General features: G+C 56.1%; 2 protein-coding genes across 5 annotated transcripts; one reads left to right on the top strand and one right to left on the bottom strand.

Annotated features, from left to right (window-relative positions):
• Window positions 1–40: 40 nt before the first annotated feature.
• On the top strand, window positions 41–3,839 carry RELL2 (RELT like 2). 3 transcript variants are annotated; one of them, XM_087429644.1, is made up of 8 exons: window positions 41–804; window positions 986–1,143; window positions 1,375–1,464; window positions 1,861–1,926; window positions 2,021–2,087; window positions 2,539–2,724; window positions 3,002–3,377; window positions 3,503–3,535. In XM_087429644.1, the coding sequence occupies exons 1-8, from the start codon at window positions 710–712 to the stop codon at window positions 3,533–3,535; spliced, it is 1,071 nt and encodes a 356-aa protein (XP_087285770.1). In that variant the 5' UTR covers window positions 41–709. The 3 variants fall into 3 exon arrangements, with proteins under 3 accessions (XP_087285770.1, XP_014650572.1, XP_087285769.1); XM_014795086.2 differs by lacking the exon at window positions 986–1,143 and having other exon boundaries at window positions 689–804; window positions 1,225–1,464; XM_087429643.1 differs by lacking the exon at window positions 41–804 and adding an exon at window positions 3,781–3,839 and having other exon boundaries at window positions 1,134–1,464; window positions 3,503–3,536.
• On the bottom strand, window positions 2,372–13,844 carry FCHSD1 (FCH and double SH3 domains 1). Of its 2 annotated transcripts, XM_014795060.2 has the most exons (20): window positions 13,777–13,844; window positions 13,447–13,544; window positions 12,792–12,837; window positions 12,333–12,400; window positions 11,858–11,993; window positions 11,635–11,771; window positions 11,482–11,545; window positions 10,503–10,631; window positions 9,914–10,036; window positions 9,640–9,735; window positions 9,080–9,205; window positions 8,574–8,678; window positions 8,220–8,381; window positions 7,476–7,604; window positions 7,314–7,397; window positions 7,000–7,117; window positions 6,643–6,863; window positions 5,774–5,861; window positions 4,826–4,881; window positions 2,372–4,688 (listed from the first exon to the last, which is right to left on the bottom strand). In XM_014795060.2, the coding sequence occupies exons 1-20, from the start codon at window positions 13,795–13,797 to the stop codon at window positions 4,623–4,625; spliced, it is 2,073 nt and encodes a 690-aa protein (XP_014650546.1). In that variant the 5' UTR covers window positions 13,798–13,844; the 3' UTR covers window positions 2,372–4,622. The 2 variants fall into 2 exon arrangements, with proteins under 2 accessions (XP_014650546.1, XP_087285768.1); XM_087429642.1 differs by lacking the exons at window positions 11,635–11,771; window positions 11,858–11,993.
• Window positions 13,845–14,707: the final 863 nt, after the last annotated feature.

Below are 14,707 nucleotides of genomic sequence, written 5' to 3'. Positions count from 1 at the left end.
CTTCTAGGTTCTGGGGCGTGAGCGTCTGGGCCTGGGCGGAGGACGGGGAGCATTGGTCCTAGGATGCGAGGGCCATTTCCTTCCAGGCGGGGGTCATATCCTCGGGAAGCTGAGCCATCCCATCCAGCCACTTGCCCCAAACGGGGCGCAGGCCGTGGTCACCTCTCTAGGAGGCTCCGGAGAACCGGCCACGCTGTCCCTCTCGGGTGCAGAAAGCCGACTTCCCCGGCCCGCTGGGAAGGTTCCCGGCTATCCACCCGGCCTGGGCATCTGAGGGCGGGAGCCGCGCCAGGCGTGCCGGATAGACTAGTGGAGAGCACTCTCGCCTGACTGCCTGTCGTCCCTACCCGGACCAGGACCCAGACTTGGCGCCGCACACTCCCCCGGGAGGGGGGCCCGGCGCAGTCACGCGCGCACCACACTTGCGCTCACAAGCGCGCAAGGCTCTAGCTCTCCGCCCTGCACACCTGCGCTCCGCCCCCTGGTCCTGGGCCGGCGACGGGCGAGGGCATTTGGGAAGCAGGGCGACTGCGGCGCCCCCCAACTCCTCCCCTTCCCAGGGCCGGAGTTGTCCAGAGCCTGCCGCCGCTCCCAACCAGCCCGCATCCTTCTCCATCCTTCCCTCCCCCCGCCTGCCGCGGCACCGGTATCTGCAGCCGCAGCCCGGAGCCAGTGAGGCGGCGAAGGGGGGAGGGGGAGGAAGCAAGGGATGAGCCCCGGGAGGGCGTCGGGGGCCCTGAGCCGGACTAGCACGCCCCTGGAACCGGAACCCGAGCCGGAGCCGGAGCCAGAACCAAACCACCGGTACCGGGTGGGCCAGGCGGTCAGGATGGGAGGAATCGAAAGGGAGGGGTGTGCGGGAGTACAGGCAGGGGAGTGGGCTGCAGAGGCCTGGCTCAGGCCGGCGCGGAGGAGGTGCGAACGCTGACTCAGGTGGGATTCTTGCGCCGGCCGCCTGAGAATTCCGTCCCATCTCACTCTGCAGTGTCCTTGGGAGGGACGGAAGCGCAGGACAAGCTGGAAAGGGAAACCCTCTGGGCGTCGGGGAAGCGGGACCAGGGTCGTGGAAGAGGGCTTGCGCAGCCGCCGTCTGGCACCCCTGGTCCGGACCAGCACCCCTGACACGGACAGCTCCTTGGTTGGGTAGGGGGTGGGGCCGGACCTGGGAGGCTCGCCTGTTTCGGATCTTGAGGACGGCATTCCTATCCCTCCCCACATCCCTAGCTGCAGCCCCCTAACCCCAGGAGGCGCCCTGGCCCGCGCTCGCCCCCCAGGGCTTCATGTCGGAACCACAGCCTGATCTGGAGCCGCCCCAACATGGGCTGTACATGCTCTTCCTGCTTGTGCTGGTCTTCTTCCTCATGGGCCTTGTAGGCTTCATGATCTGCCACGTGCTCAAGAAGAAGGGGTACCGCTGTCGCACCTCGAGGGGCTCGGAGCCTGACGACGCCCAGCTCCAGCCCCGTGAGTGAGGAGCCTAGAACCTGGCTCAGTCACCTTTCTCCCTTACCCCTCTCCCCACACCTCTTTCTGCCTTCCTGGCCAACAGACCCAGGCCAAACCGACCAAGCCTTCAGGAGACCTAGTAATGCTTTCTTGAGTCAGCAAGTGGGGGTGACACCACCCTGAAAGCAAGGCTAGAGAAGGCAGCATTAGTGGGAAGGGCCCACTGATGGTATTCTTGGGCTCCCATTGATTTCCGTATCTTTTCTGCCCTGGCCACTGAAATGCTAACATCCAGCATGATGGCAAATAGGTAAAGGGGTATGTCTTGAGCAATAAGCCACAGAAGCCACCAGGTAATGTCCCCTCAAAGCTGACTCATTTCCTGCTTCCTTGCCAACCTCTTTCATCCTTCAGCTGAGGACGATGACATGAATGAGGACACAGTAGAGAGGATTGTTCGTTGCATCATCCAAAATGAAGGTGGGTGTAGACTGGCCCCTTGCTCCCCCCTCCTCGACTTTCTCTTGCCCTGACCTCCACCTCCACTGACTCCCTCTTTTCCTTCTCCCTTCAGCCAATGCTGAGGCCTTGAAGGAGATGCTGGGGGACAGTGAAGGAGAAGGGACAGTGCAGCTGTCCAGGTGAGCTGGAAACAAGTGCCAGCATGACTTAGCTTGCCTTGGAGAGTACCCTCTCCTCCAGCACAATCCTCACCAAGTCTCCTCGCATGTCTGGGGTCAGGGGCGAGAGCAAGGCTGGCTAAGCTATAGGAAGAAAGAAGTTGTGTAGAAGTCCTGAGTTCTTAAAACCCTATGTCCCATCTGGATGTCATCAAGCCTAACATTCACCCCCTGTGCCACTCCTTTGGGTTAAGTACTGCTCTCTTTTTAGCAAAACAGCCGTGGGAGGGAGAACGCATGGTCACTAACATCTTAATATTGAGTTTATTAGATAAAGACAAGAAAAGAATGTTGGGGCCTGGGGAAAGTGGGGCATCTGGGGGTTTAAGGAGCACGCTGAAAGAATAGAAGAAAATGGATCAGGAAGGGAAATGGGAATGTCACTCCTTCTCCCTTCCTCCCTACTGTCCAGCATGGATGCCACCTCCAGCCTGCAGGACGGAGCCCCCTCCCATCATCACACAGTGCATCTGGGCTCTGCAGCCCCTTGCATCCACTGCAGCCGCAACAAGAGGCCTCCACTTGTCCGTCAGGGACGCTCCAAGGAAGGAAAGAGCCGCCCCCGGCCTGGGGAGACCACCGTGTTCTCTGTGGGCAGGTGGGGATAGAGTACCCCAGGGAAAGAGAGGTTGAGGTGGGGTCCCCAATGATCAGGCACCTGACTCCAAAGGTTGGCCCCGGCTTTCTTCCTGGACTGTGAGCTATGAGCTACAGCAGGAGTCAGGCTGCACAATGTGCCCCTGAATCTGAAGAGGTCTCCCCTGCCCTAGGCCAGAAGGAAGTGGCCATAAAACCCAGAATATCCCTGGCTGGAGGAAGGGGCCAAGCAGCCTCTGAGTTGTGGTCCTAAGCCCCAGTGTTCCCTCCCCTCCCAGGTTCCGGGTGACACACATTGAGAAGCGCTACGGGCTGCATGAGCATCGTGATGGCTCCCCCACAGACAGGAGCTGGGGGTCTGGTGGGGGGCAGGACCCAGGGGGCGGTCAGGGGTCTGGGGGAGGGCATCCCAGGGCAGGGATGCCTGCCACTGAGAGCCTGCCCCCCGAGAGGCCACAGCCCCCAGCCATCACCAGCCCCCCAGTGCAGAATGGAGGACTCAGGGACAGCAGCCTAGTCCCTTGTGCACTTGAGAGGAACCCTGGAGCCTCTGTAGAGCCAATGCTAGGGGCTGGAGGGAGGGGCCCAAGCCCAGGGCTGGCCAGTCAAGAGGCAAATGGACAGCCAAGCAAACTGGACACCTCAGATCACCAGGTATGAAGACATGGCCAGGGCTATGGTGGCCTGTGGTGGGCTCAGCTCTTATTGCCCCCTATGCTGGGGGACACTAATATGACCCACGTCCTGTTCTCCCATTGTTGACCCCTCCTCTCTCTCAGGTGTCCCCACCACGGGGAGCAGGGGCTGTGTGAGGTGAGTCTACCTGCCCCAAATCAGAAAATTTCATCCTCCCACCCCCTACTTAAACTACCTAAGTCCATTGGCTCCCTGTATACCCAGGGTAAACTGCAGGCTTAGCCTTTGCTATAAATTCCTTGGTTTGGTGGTGGGGAGTGGACATGTGCTCCAGGGGATAGGGAAGGTCCTGCAGCCCCGGGGAAAAGCTGGGACACAGCTTGAATAGGAGGCAACTCTGTTACCTTTGCTCTCCTCCAAGCCTCCTCCTTCGTTGGGCTGATGGACTACCAGCTGGCAGGGCCGGGGATGGGTGGGCACGAAGCCCCTCCTCTCCACTGGACAGCACTGCCCCCCAGCTGAGGGAACAGCCCTACTTTCACCTGGAGTTGCACAGTCTCAGGCTGGGGGACCTCGGGAGAAGTTCCCCCAACCCCCGGCTCTCAGTCTGTTCCCTTCCCCCGCCTGCCAACAGGCCGCCTGACCCGCCTTCCCCATCACCTCGCTCCATATGCTAGAGTGTGGCAGCTGAGAGCAGGCCCCTGCCCTTGGTAGGCCCCTAAAGCAATAGCACCTCAGTCCCCTGCTCTCTTGGCACAAGAGGCCCAGGCTCTGGCTTGGGCTTCGTGCCCTTTATTCACTGTCAATAAATCCGCTCAGACCATTACAGCTGCTTCGCATACTGGCTCCAGCTCCTTCTGACAGGCCTGCCCCTGTCCCAGCCCCCAAACCAGTGGCCCTGGCATCTGGAGTGGGGTGGGTCACAGAGCCAGGGTGGACACACAGATGGGCCAGAGCCACTCAAGACTTTGAGGGATGGGTTCCAGCCCCAGAGATTTCAGGATATTTCACCACCTTAGAGATGGATGGGGGAGAAGAGAAAGGAGTAGTTCCAGCCTTAGAGACAGCAGCACGATGGGGAAAAGAGAGTGGGTTCCAGCCCCAGAAATGGGAAGAGGAGAAGTTTCTACTCCTGGAGGTGAGAGTGGAAATGGGGGAGATTCCCGCCTTTGGCTGTATCACTCTGGATCATTGAGGGGGTGTTCTCTGACAGTGTGGAGATAGGGGCAGCAGCGTCACTGGGGGGCAGAGATACCCCTGGCTTCAGGTGAGGGGATCTGGGTGGCCAGGATCCGGGGCTTTGGCCGGTGGGGGAGGTGGTGGACGCATCTGTAGGGAACACACAGTCAGGGCTCCACAGGTCTCTCTTGGAGATAACCCGTCCATTCCCTCAGCCCCGCAAACAAAACAGGACAAGTCGGAATGACCCCTCTCCACACAATCTCCTCCAGGGGAGGGGCCCTTACCGGCCTGAGGCGAGGTGCCATCATATCCAGGGGTCCAGGGCAGTCCAGGTCTTGGTCTAGAAACAAGAACCACAAGTCAGTCTTCAGCTTTGTTTTGTTCACTGCTGTTATCTCCAGCACTTAGGACAGTGGTACTCTCTAAATATTTGTTGAATTAACAAATAGTCACCAACCTGGCCCACAAAATCCATCAATCCATCCTCAACACTTACTGGGCACCTGCTGTATAATCAGCCCTGCTCAAGTTAACAGAGAAGGGGAGGTCTGATCCACAGTACCCCCGCCCCCCAGGGGCTGTCAGGAACCCAATGATGAAAACACCAACAAACATGATGAATGACTGAGTGCTAAATCATGCCAAGTGAACTACAGGTGCTGGAGAGGGGGTGCAGAAAATGCACAGGGGGCCCTAGGGTCAGAGAGGGAGGCTTGGTGAAGAAAGTGAAAGCACCAGAAGGTTTTAGAAAAGGTGGACATTCCAAGAAGGAAAATGATGACACAAACTGAGGTGTTTGCTAAGAGTACTAAGAGTAGAGGAAGCACATTGGGAACCCTGTGGGAGATGCTGGCTAATTTTTAAAGTAATAATAATAAGAAAACAGCTACTATTTGCATGCTTGCTCTGTGCCAGGCACAATGCTGGGCACCTTACAGACATCTTTTTAACTCTCACAACAACTCAACGAGGTAGAGACCTTTCTCACTTTGTAAAGGCCCTGACAAGTTAAATATCCTGCCCCACATCCCCACGCTAGGAAGTCCCAGAGTAGAGTTTGAACAGGGGTCCTAGCTCCAAAGCCCAAACTCTTCTCACCATCATGCTTCAATGAGCCCAATGGAGGAGGTTCCCAAGGGCAGGCAGAGGAGCCGAGTGTAACACAGGAGTCCCAAGCATCCTCCTCCTTCCCATCTCTTTCCCTCCCAGAGCCCCCAATTCCCTCTACTCACCCCTGGGTAGGACAGATGCAGGAGGACCATCCAAGGCAGAGGTGGGTGCAGGAGGGGAGAAGCTGGGAGGAGAAGGGGATGGCAGCATCTGGGGATGAGGGGAACACAGAGTTACTCCTGGCATGTAGGAAGGTTTCACCAGCTTTTCCTTTCATTCCATCTTCAATTCATGTCCCATCTCTTCCCAATACAGAGTGGCCAAATGCTTACATCTGGGTGGACTGTAGCTGATAAGCATTTCTACAGCCAATATGTATTGGCACTTGCTATGTCCCAGGCATTCTGCTAGCACTTTACATGCACTAATTCATTCATTCCTCACCACCACTCCGTGAGGTGGGGATTTTTATGATTCCTACGTTAGAGGCGAGATTTGGGTTAAGCCATCTATCCAAAATCATGGATCCAGTTAGTGGAGAGTCCTGGCTAGAACCCAGGTCTCCTGGCTCCCACTCCTCTGCTTTTCCTGCTGCATTACAACAATAGGTACCCTATATGAAAGCACCTCCTGTGGGCCACTGTGCTCAAGCCTTTACGTCCATTACTTTTGATCAGTATAGGTAGCCTGTGGAAGCAGGTATTATTATCCCCGTTTTACACATGAAGAAACAAGCCCAGAGGTTAAATCCCTGCCCAAGGTAATGCAATAGGAATCTGAACTCAGATCTAACCAGCTCTCTCCACCAAACTCTTATGAAGACTGCCTTGGTTTCCCTTTGCTCTGCCCAGCCAGAGGAGACAGGGAGGCTCAAGCCACTATAGGAGGTAAACCTGGAGAGGCGAGGGGGCATGAAGATGAATCTGGGGCCTCGCTAGGTTGGAGGGTCAACCCAGAGGTGCCTGGGGACCCAGAGAGAAGGAAGCCTCACCTGTTCAGGATCTGAGAGTTCAGGTGGCCCTGGGGGGCCAAGCAGCTCCTCCACCAGCAGGGAGGGGAAGACCCCAACATGGCCCCCAAATTCTCCCCTCCAGAAGCCGTCATCCACTCCGTCCTGGGCTCGGGGCAGCAGGCGGATGAGCGCTCCCTCAGGGAAGCTCAGCTCCTCTGCACTCTGTCCTGTGTAGCTGTACAGGGCGCAGGCCAGGAACGCTGCCAAAGCCCAAGAGAGATGAGGAGGCGAGGAGGTGGGTGGTGGTGCCCAGGACCATGAAGTCCCAGGGCCACAACCACTCAGTAACTCTTCTCCATACCCAGGGTCCCCTGACCCAGCATTTCCCTTTCTTACCTGTGGGCTCTACTCCCAAGAGATTGTCGCTGTCATGGCCACTCTCAGGGACGGAGAGGTCCGGAAAGTTGAGATACCGCTCAGGGACAAAGCCTACCTCGCCGTATTGGTTCCGAGCCTGCTCACCCAGCAAGGTGAACAGATAGCAGACTTGCCTCAGCAGTCCATGGCCCCAGCCCTCCTCCACACAGGCTTCTAGGTTTGCCTGGGTGGGTCTTTGCAGGCCTCAGAGAAGTCCCTCCTGCCTCCCTCTCCCCCTGCCAAGTCCCTCCTGCCTCCCTCTCCCCCTGTCAAAGCCCAGGGTCCATACCCACCTTGACCCATTCGTCAGCATCTCCCTCCTCTATGACCTCCAGCCACTCACCCTCTGTGATGGTCAGCTCGTCCTCACGCCCTGCCTGGGCCCCACAAGGAAGGATTCAGGACTTGGCTGTCCCCCATACCTGCCCATCTGAGGTCCCCACCCCCATTCACACCTGATAGCCAAACACCACATGTGCAGGGCAGGGGAGGGGCCTGGTAGCAAGGGCCGGTGGGGCAGGCTCCTCAAAGAGCTCCCCTGTCTCCTCACATTCCTCAAAGTCAGAGAGCTCAGCATCCTCAGCCTGGAGGGGGCAGAGAACAGACATCATTGTGGGGCCCACTCTCAAGTACCCATTGTATCTCGCGCTCCTCCATCCTACCCTTAAAGAACACGGCAGATCCTCCTCCAAGGTAGTACCACCCATTCATTCACCATGTATCACAAGCAAAATCACAACAGAGCAGGGTAACACTAACAATAATGGCAGAGTTACAGTATTTGTGCTTACTATGTGCCAGGCACAATGCTAAATATCTTATGCATGTCACATATGATGTATAATAACCCAGGGTTGTTTTGTATAACTATTAACCTCATTTTACTTATAAGGAAACTAAGGCTCAGATAGGTTAAGTCACTTTCCAAGATCACACAGCCAATAAGTGAGTGGCTGATACTTGACCCACTTACCGTCTTACTCCTAGAACCTCAGTTCAAACCACCATCCTATACTCATAATAAAAGTTTGTTGAGGACTCTATATGCTACAAACAATTATCCTTAAATGATTTCATTTATGCCTCACAACTATCCTTTGAGCTAGGTACTGTTGTGATTCCCATTTTACAGGGTCTGCCTTCCACTGGGGAGTTTTACCCTCCTGGGTGCATATGGGTAGGGAGTGGAGGGGGCTCACCGTGGGAGAGAGGTCCCTCTGGGACAGCCGAGCCTCACTGAGCCGTCGCTCCTGCTCCACCTCGTCCTGAGCCTGGGTCATGGCTGGCTTCAGCCAGTGCTGCACATCCAGGCCAGCCCCCTGCAGTAGGGCCAGCCGAGCAGCCCCCTTCACCTGGCTCACCTGACATGGGGAAGAGGGCTCACTCAAGGCTATGGCTGGGCCTGCCTTTGGGAGGTGAGTGGAGCCTCCCCAAATATGTCCACCCTCTACCTCCCGCTTCCCCCCACCCCTTCATCAGACAGAGGAGTGGAGGGGAGTGTTGCCTGATGGGGTGGGATCTTAGTGGCCCTAACCCCCAGGGCTGTGCCTCACCTGTGCCCGCCTGATGCTCTCCCTCACTTCCTGCAGCCGCTGTTCTATGCCTGGAACCTCTCGCTCTACAGCCTGCTGCCGCCTCTGCTCCAGCCGCTGCAGCACCTGTTGGGAAGACAGAGGACAGGGGTGGGTGGAGATACTATGGGGAACTACTTACTGTGGACCTGGCACTTTGCTACTTGCTTCACATGCATTATGTCATTTAATCTTTCTATGAGGAGGGTGCTATTATTAGCCCCACTTTAATGAGGAGGAAACTGAGGTCCAGCGAGGTTAAGTCACTCCCTTACTCACGGTTACATAACTAGGAAGCAACAGAGCAGGATTGGAACTGAGGTGGGTCTAACCCCAAAAGCTGTGCTCTGAACCACTGTGCCACACTGTTGGCTTAAAATACCTTTCCCTCCCCTCCTGCCTGCAGTCCCAAGACATCCCCAGTGACTCCAGGATCCCTGTCCTCGTCTCTTCTTGCCCACCCACGACCCCTGCACCCCCCACCTCACCCGATGCCCATGGTTCTGGATCTTGTAGTCGCGGGCAGCTCGGCTTGTCCAGCGTTGAACCTCTTTCTCCAGGCCGCTCTCCCCAGCCACGCCTCCTGCACCCCCTTCCAGCTCCAGGACACACACCTGATGACCGGGGTGCTGTGAGGAGGGCCTGATGCTGCTCCTTCTCTACCCCCCTTCCCTCCAGTTCCCTCCTCGTTTTCCTCTCTCTGTCGTGGCCTCCAGGGACAGGGACAAAGAGATGGGGCACACACCTATGTGTTCCGTGGACACAGGTGTGCATTTGTGTGGACACATAGACACAGAGTCCCAGGAATGGGAACCGGATTGAGGGACAGAGGTGGAATGAAGAGCACAGTGCAGTGAAGGGACAGAAAGGTGGAATGAAGTATGTAAATTTGTGTCCTGGTGGGAAGGAGGTGAACTAGAGTTCTGAAACTCCCTCTCTATGGTTTAACAGTCACTAAGTTAATACCAGGACAAGGATAATGGGGAGGAGGCCTAAACCACAGTCCTCATTACATTTGGCCTGGTTCCAACGAGCAGGGAGGTCTTACCTGATCAGTCCCTGCTGGCTGAAACTGCTGAGGTGGTGTGGGGGAAAATACTCCAGGCTCCTGAAGAAAGAACTTCAGATCCTCCTCCCAGCTCACCTGGGGGTTGGAAAAAGTCAGTCACTCACTGGCTCCCTCTCCAAGTCTATCCCCAGGCCCTCTTGGAAGAAAGAGGACAAGGCGAGAAGGAAAGGGGCAGACATGCAGTGGGTGGTCTGTGTTGGGAGAGAAGGGTAAAGAGGATCTCTGGGGAGCTCTTATAGGGCACAGCCCTCACCTGGGAGGTTGCTTGCCCCCCGCAGTGGGCATGCTCCAGGGCCGTCTCTGCAGCTTCCAGCTCAGTGCGGCTCAGTAAGGTCAGGGCGTCCCTCAAGTGTTCCAGCAGCTCACTGACCAGGGCCTAGAGAGAACCCCAAGATACTGACAACACCCTTCCCCCAGGCCTCTACTGCAAAACAGGCTCTCTGTCCAAGTTTGGATGGGTGATAAGCATGAGGTACGGGAAAGAGGGAAGGAATAAGACATTATACTGCTTCTAATAATAGGCCCTCATGTGTGCACAGCACTTAACAGTTTAAAAAGCATTTTCATATCCATTCTCTCCCTTGAGTCCCATTAGCCTTATAAAGTAGGCAGAGCAGAGGTTATCCCTGATGAGGAAACTGGAGTTCAGAGGGGTTAAGTGTCCTGCATAATGTTATGCAGCCAGCTTGAAGCAGAACCAAAATCAGAACCTAAGTATGTATCTTCTCCCCACTCCAAGCAGGCTAGGTCCCTAGCACCACCCAGCCTCATGGTGGTGGGAAGCAGGGAGAAGCCCTCCCCACTCCCCGCTGAGAGGCAGGGGTATCTGGGCTGGGACTGGCCTTGAGCAGGGCCGGCAGTTCCTCCTGGTAGTAGTGGTCAAGGTGGGCATTGGTGGCCACCAAGTTGAGCAGGTATTCATTGCGGGCCACTCTCAGCTGCTGGGAGTACTGGGCCGACTGGGCAGACAGCTAGGAGGGGAAAATAGTGTCAACAGCGAGCCCTGGACCTTCAGGGTCCTTCCAAGGCTAACCTGGATCCAGAATGGATTCTCACATTATTGAGATGCCTGGCACTATGCTAAAAATTTTACATACTCACAACCCCTGCTCAAAATCCTCTAGTGGTGTCTCCATACATTTAAAATAAAATCCCAACTGCTCCTAACTGTGGTCTACCAGGTCCAACATAAGCTAGCCCCCGCAACCTCTCTGACCTCTTGTCACAGTGCTTGGCCCCTTGCTCACAGTGCTCCAGCCACATTTGCCTTCTCTCAGTTTCTCATGCCTACAAAGTTATTCCCACTCAGAGCCTTTGTGCTCACCATGTCCTCTCCCTGGAATGTTCTTCCTCTAGATCTTTGCATGGCTGGCTCCTTCTTAACACTCAGGCCACCTGCTCAGAGAGGCTTTCTCTCTAAATTACACTCCTTTTACCCTTTATCATAGCACTTTGTTTTATTTTCATTTAATCTGATTATTCATTTATTTACAATCTGTCTCCCCTCACCAGTCTGTGAGAGCAGCAACTCCATTGGTAGTGTTCTCCACTGCATCCCAGTGTTTAGAGCAATGCCTAGTACATAGAAGTCCTCAATAAATGCATATTAAAGGAATGCAAAAGAAAAGTACTATTTCCATTGTATAGATGAAGAAAATGAGGCTCAGAGAGATCAAGTAAGTTAACCAAGGTCACAGACCTAGGAAGCAGGGGAGCCTGGATTCAACCCAGTCTCTCAGAGTTATGCCCCTGAGTTCCAAACCACTAGACTACTCTGCCCACCTCTTTACTGCCCCCTACTCATGCCTGAATCCCCCGAACCTTGGTGCTGAGTTTCTGGAGACTGGTCCGAGTGTGGAAGAGCCCATGGTCACTTCGGTTCAGCCTGTGCAGGAGAGGGAGAAGGTGGAGGTCAGGCCCAGCTGTGGTGCCTCAGCTCCACCGCCACCTCTACCCAGGATTCCTAACTCCCACCTGGCCTGGACATCAGCCGCCTTCTCCTGTGCCAAGGCCCACACGCGTTCCCGCTGCCCATACAGCTTCCGACTTCGGCTCAGCTCCCTGACAGACTGCAGCACCTCACCCTGTGCCCTCTGGAGGTTCTCTGCTCCCTAGGGGTATAGACACACAATGTCCTGACCCACACCACCTCCAGCCCCGAGCCAGCCCTTCTTTCACCCCATCCACTGAGCCATACCTTCCTAAGCACCTGCTCCTTGGCACTCCGCCCTGTGCCCCCTGCCAGGTCACGGTATCGGTCAGATGCCTGGAGCCGGGCTTGGCCCCCAGCCACAGTGGCATCCAGCAGGCAGCGCCAGGCACCAAACACCATCCTGCCTCTCCCCAGAGAAAGTCTATGTTGAGGAGGGGAACACTACAAAGCTTCATGAGACCACCCCCCAAAACACCATGGGAGACAGAGTGCTTTCCCATCCCCCCTCATCTGGGAGCCCATCAATCGATCAGCCCATTAGCTCAGCCACAAGGATCACTCACGCCCTCCACCCCCACCCACAGTGTCCTTGCTGGGTCAGCTCCTCTCCTACTGCTGTGTCAGCTCTACCTGCAGCTCACGTGCCATCCCCCCTCACTGGGCCTTCATCCCCATAGGTTCTGGGATTGAGCTCTTCATCCCTTCTTGGCCACTTGCCCCCCTCCCTCATGAGACTCACCTGCTGTCCATCTCCCCGCTCCGGTGCCCTTCTCTCTTCAGGAATGGCCCAGCCAGTTTCTGGAGTGCCTAGTGGGAAAGTCATCACAGACCCAATTCCCTTTCAAACCTCCCAACTGGGAGATCGGGATCAGAGTATAATAATGCCATTCACTGGATGCATATTACGTGCCACTCACTTTGCTAAGTGCTTTACATACATTAACTTATTCCATCCTTACAACAACCCTACATGAAGGTACAATTATTATTATTCTCATTTTATAGAGAAAGAAACTGAGGCCAAGAATGACTAAATAACTTGTCCAAGGTCACAAAACTAATAAGTAGCACAGCAGAGATTTGACACAAATCTGCCTGACTCTACACATTTACTCTTGACCAGAAGAGGGGTATGTGTGGAGGGGCATCGCTGGTGGTGTAGAACAAAAGGGAAGGTCCAGAGAAAGGAGTCCCATACCTGCCCATACTCTCGTTCAATGGCTGCCCTCTGCTTGCTGTAGGATCTGTGGAGATTAGGGGGTAGGGTGGTGTTACTGTTTGGTCCTCTTCTCCCACCTCAATCCTCTCCTCAGCCTGGGCAGGAGGAAGAAGCGAGCCAGGCCTAGAGTGTGACTACACCAGGAGGGAATGAGACTGAAGAGAGAGAGTCCTTGAGATCACCTCGGGCAGCCATAACACAGGACAACCTCACCTCACTGCTCAGAGCCTCAGCAGGATCCTCCCTACCCCTGGAGAACCATCTGTGGGCTTGGAGGTGAGGACTGATGGGGGCCTGGGTACAGTATCCGCCAGCCTTCCAACAGGTCTGGAAGAGGGAGGGGGGATTCTGCCCTAAGCTCGATTGTGGAGGTGGAGCGAGTGGTGTGGAGTCAACGGGTTTGAAGGAGAGTCCCCGTGTGTGTGTCGGAGTGAGAGGGGGGATAATTCCTATCCGGTATCTGGAGAGGCAGGCCTAGGCTGAGGGCTGTGAATGGGCAGGCTAGAAAGCTCTTCACCTTCGCCCGCCCCCCACCTTCCGCCGCCCCGCCCCGACGATGTGTGTTGGAGGACAGATGGAATAGGCGACCGCGAAGGTGGGGGTTTGTGGAGGGGGCAGGAGGGTCAGGGGCTACCTGATGTCCTCCAGCAGATCCGCCTCCCTCTGCTGCCGGGTCTGAAGGATGCTCAGCTGCTCCAGGAAGCGAAGCTTCACCTCCTGGGCCGGCTTCACCTGTAGGGGTAAGAAGAGGTTGAAGACCCCCAGCGCGGGGACCTGAAAACCACTCCGCGCAGGGAACGGAGAGGGGGCGGGGCCGGGGAGGGGCTGGGCTGTTTCCTCGGTTACTTCTGGGCTGGGCCCTGACTCTTTCCCACTCCTTGTCCCCCCCGCGGGTCTGATGCCCCTCCTGGCTCCCTCCACTCCCCTAGCCCGCCAGGAGTCCCCATTCCCAGGCGAAGCTTACTTTTCGGGGCGGCGGCTGCATCTTTGCTCTGGCCCAGGCGTCAACTGGACTCCGGAACTCGAGGAAGCCCCGCCCACGCCTAAGCCCCGCCCCGGACCTGGCCCAGCTCCGCCCTCGCCCCGCCCACGTCTGGGCTGGCTACGCGCTGCCGGGCTAAGCGCTAGGGGGCCGCGGAGGAACTACGTAAACCTGTGCTATTGCAAATACCCCGGAAAGGGTCCGGGCTGCCGGGTAGACGCCGCTTCCGCTGGGCAGTAGTGGGAACCCCAGGTTTCTGAGTCAAGACGACGCCTGGCTTCTATTTCTAGTGGAGCCGCTGACTCAGCTCGTAACTATTTCTAATCATTTATTTACATATGCAGATCTCCAGTCTCGGCGAGAAGGGTGAAGAATGGCGAGGAACTCAATCTGTGACTAGGGAAACTGAGTCACTGGATGCCTGAGCGAAGATGTGTCTGACCAGGGAAAGAAGGCTGGTCCCACACCTTTCCTAATTCCCACTGAACTGGAAAAGCCAGCGTGAGCGGGGGTGAGAAAGACGCCTGGAGCCAGGAAGGAGCCAATCTCAGAGGAAAAGACAGGTACATCCCGGGCCAGTGGAAACTAAACAATACCAGCGAGTGGGCGTGAGCTGGGAGCTGAGCGTGAGACCTTTCAGTCCAGAAAGCCCCCTCACCTTTAGGATCTGCCCTTCAGGCTCTGTACCCCAGGATTTATCAGCCCCAGCACTGCTTTCTGAGGATCCACACACCCTCTCCTCATCCCCCTCATCTATCCTTGGCCCAGCTCGGGTCGCCACACCGCCGACTTGGAAAAGGCAGTGTTCTGTGGCCCCAAACTCCAGATTCACATATCCAAAGGCTACTGACACCTCCATTTGTATATCTGATAGGTACCTCAAACTTTTAAAACGTCTCCTTCAACCTGATCC

Source organism: Ceratotherium simum, chromosome 4 (assembly GCF_057802395.1).
Source record: "Ceratotherium simum simum isolate JZ-2026a chromosome 4, ASM5780239v1, whole genome shotgun sequence".
Lineage (NCBI taxonomy): Eukaryota > Metazoa > Chordata > Mammalia > Perissodactyla > Rhinocerotidae > Ceratotherium > Ceratotherium simum.
This window is presented reverse-complemented; position numbering and strand designations above follow the sequence as displayed.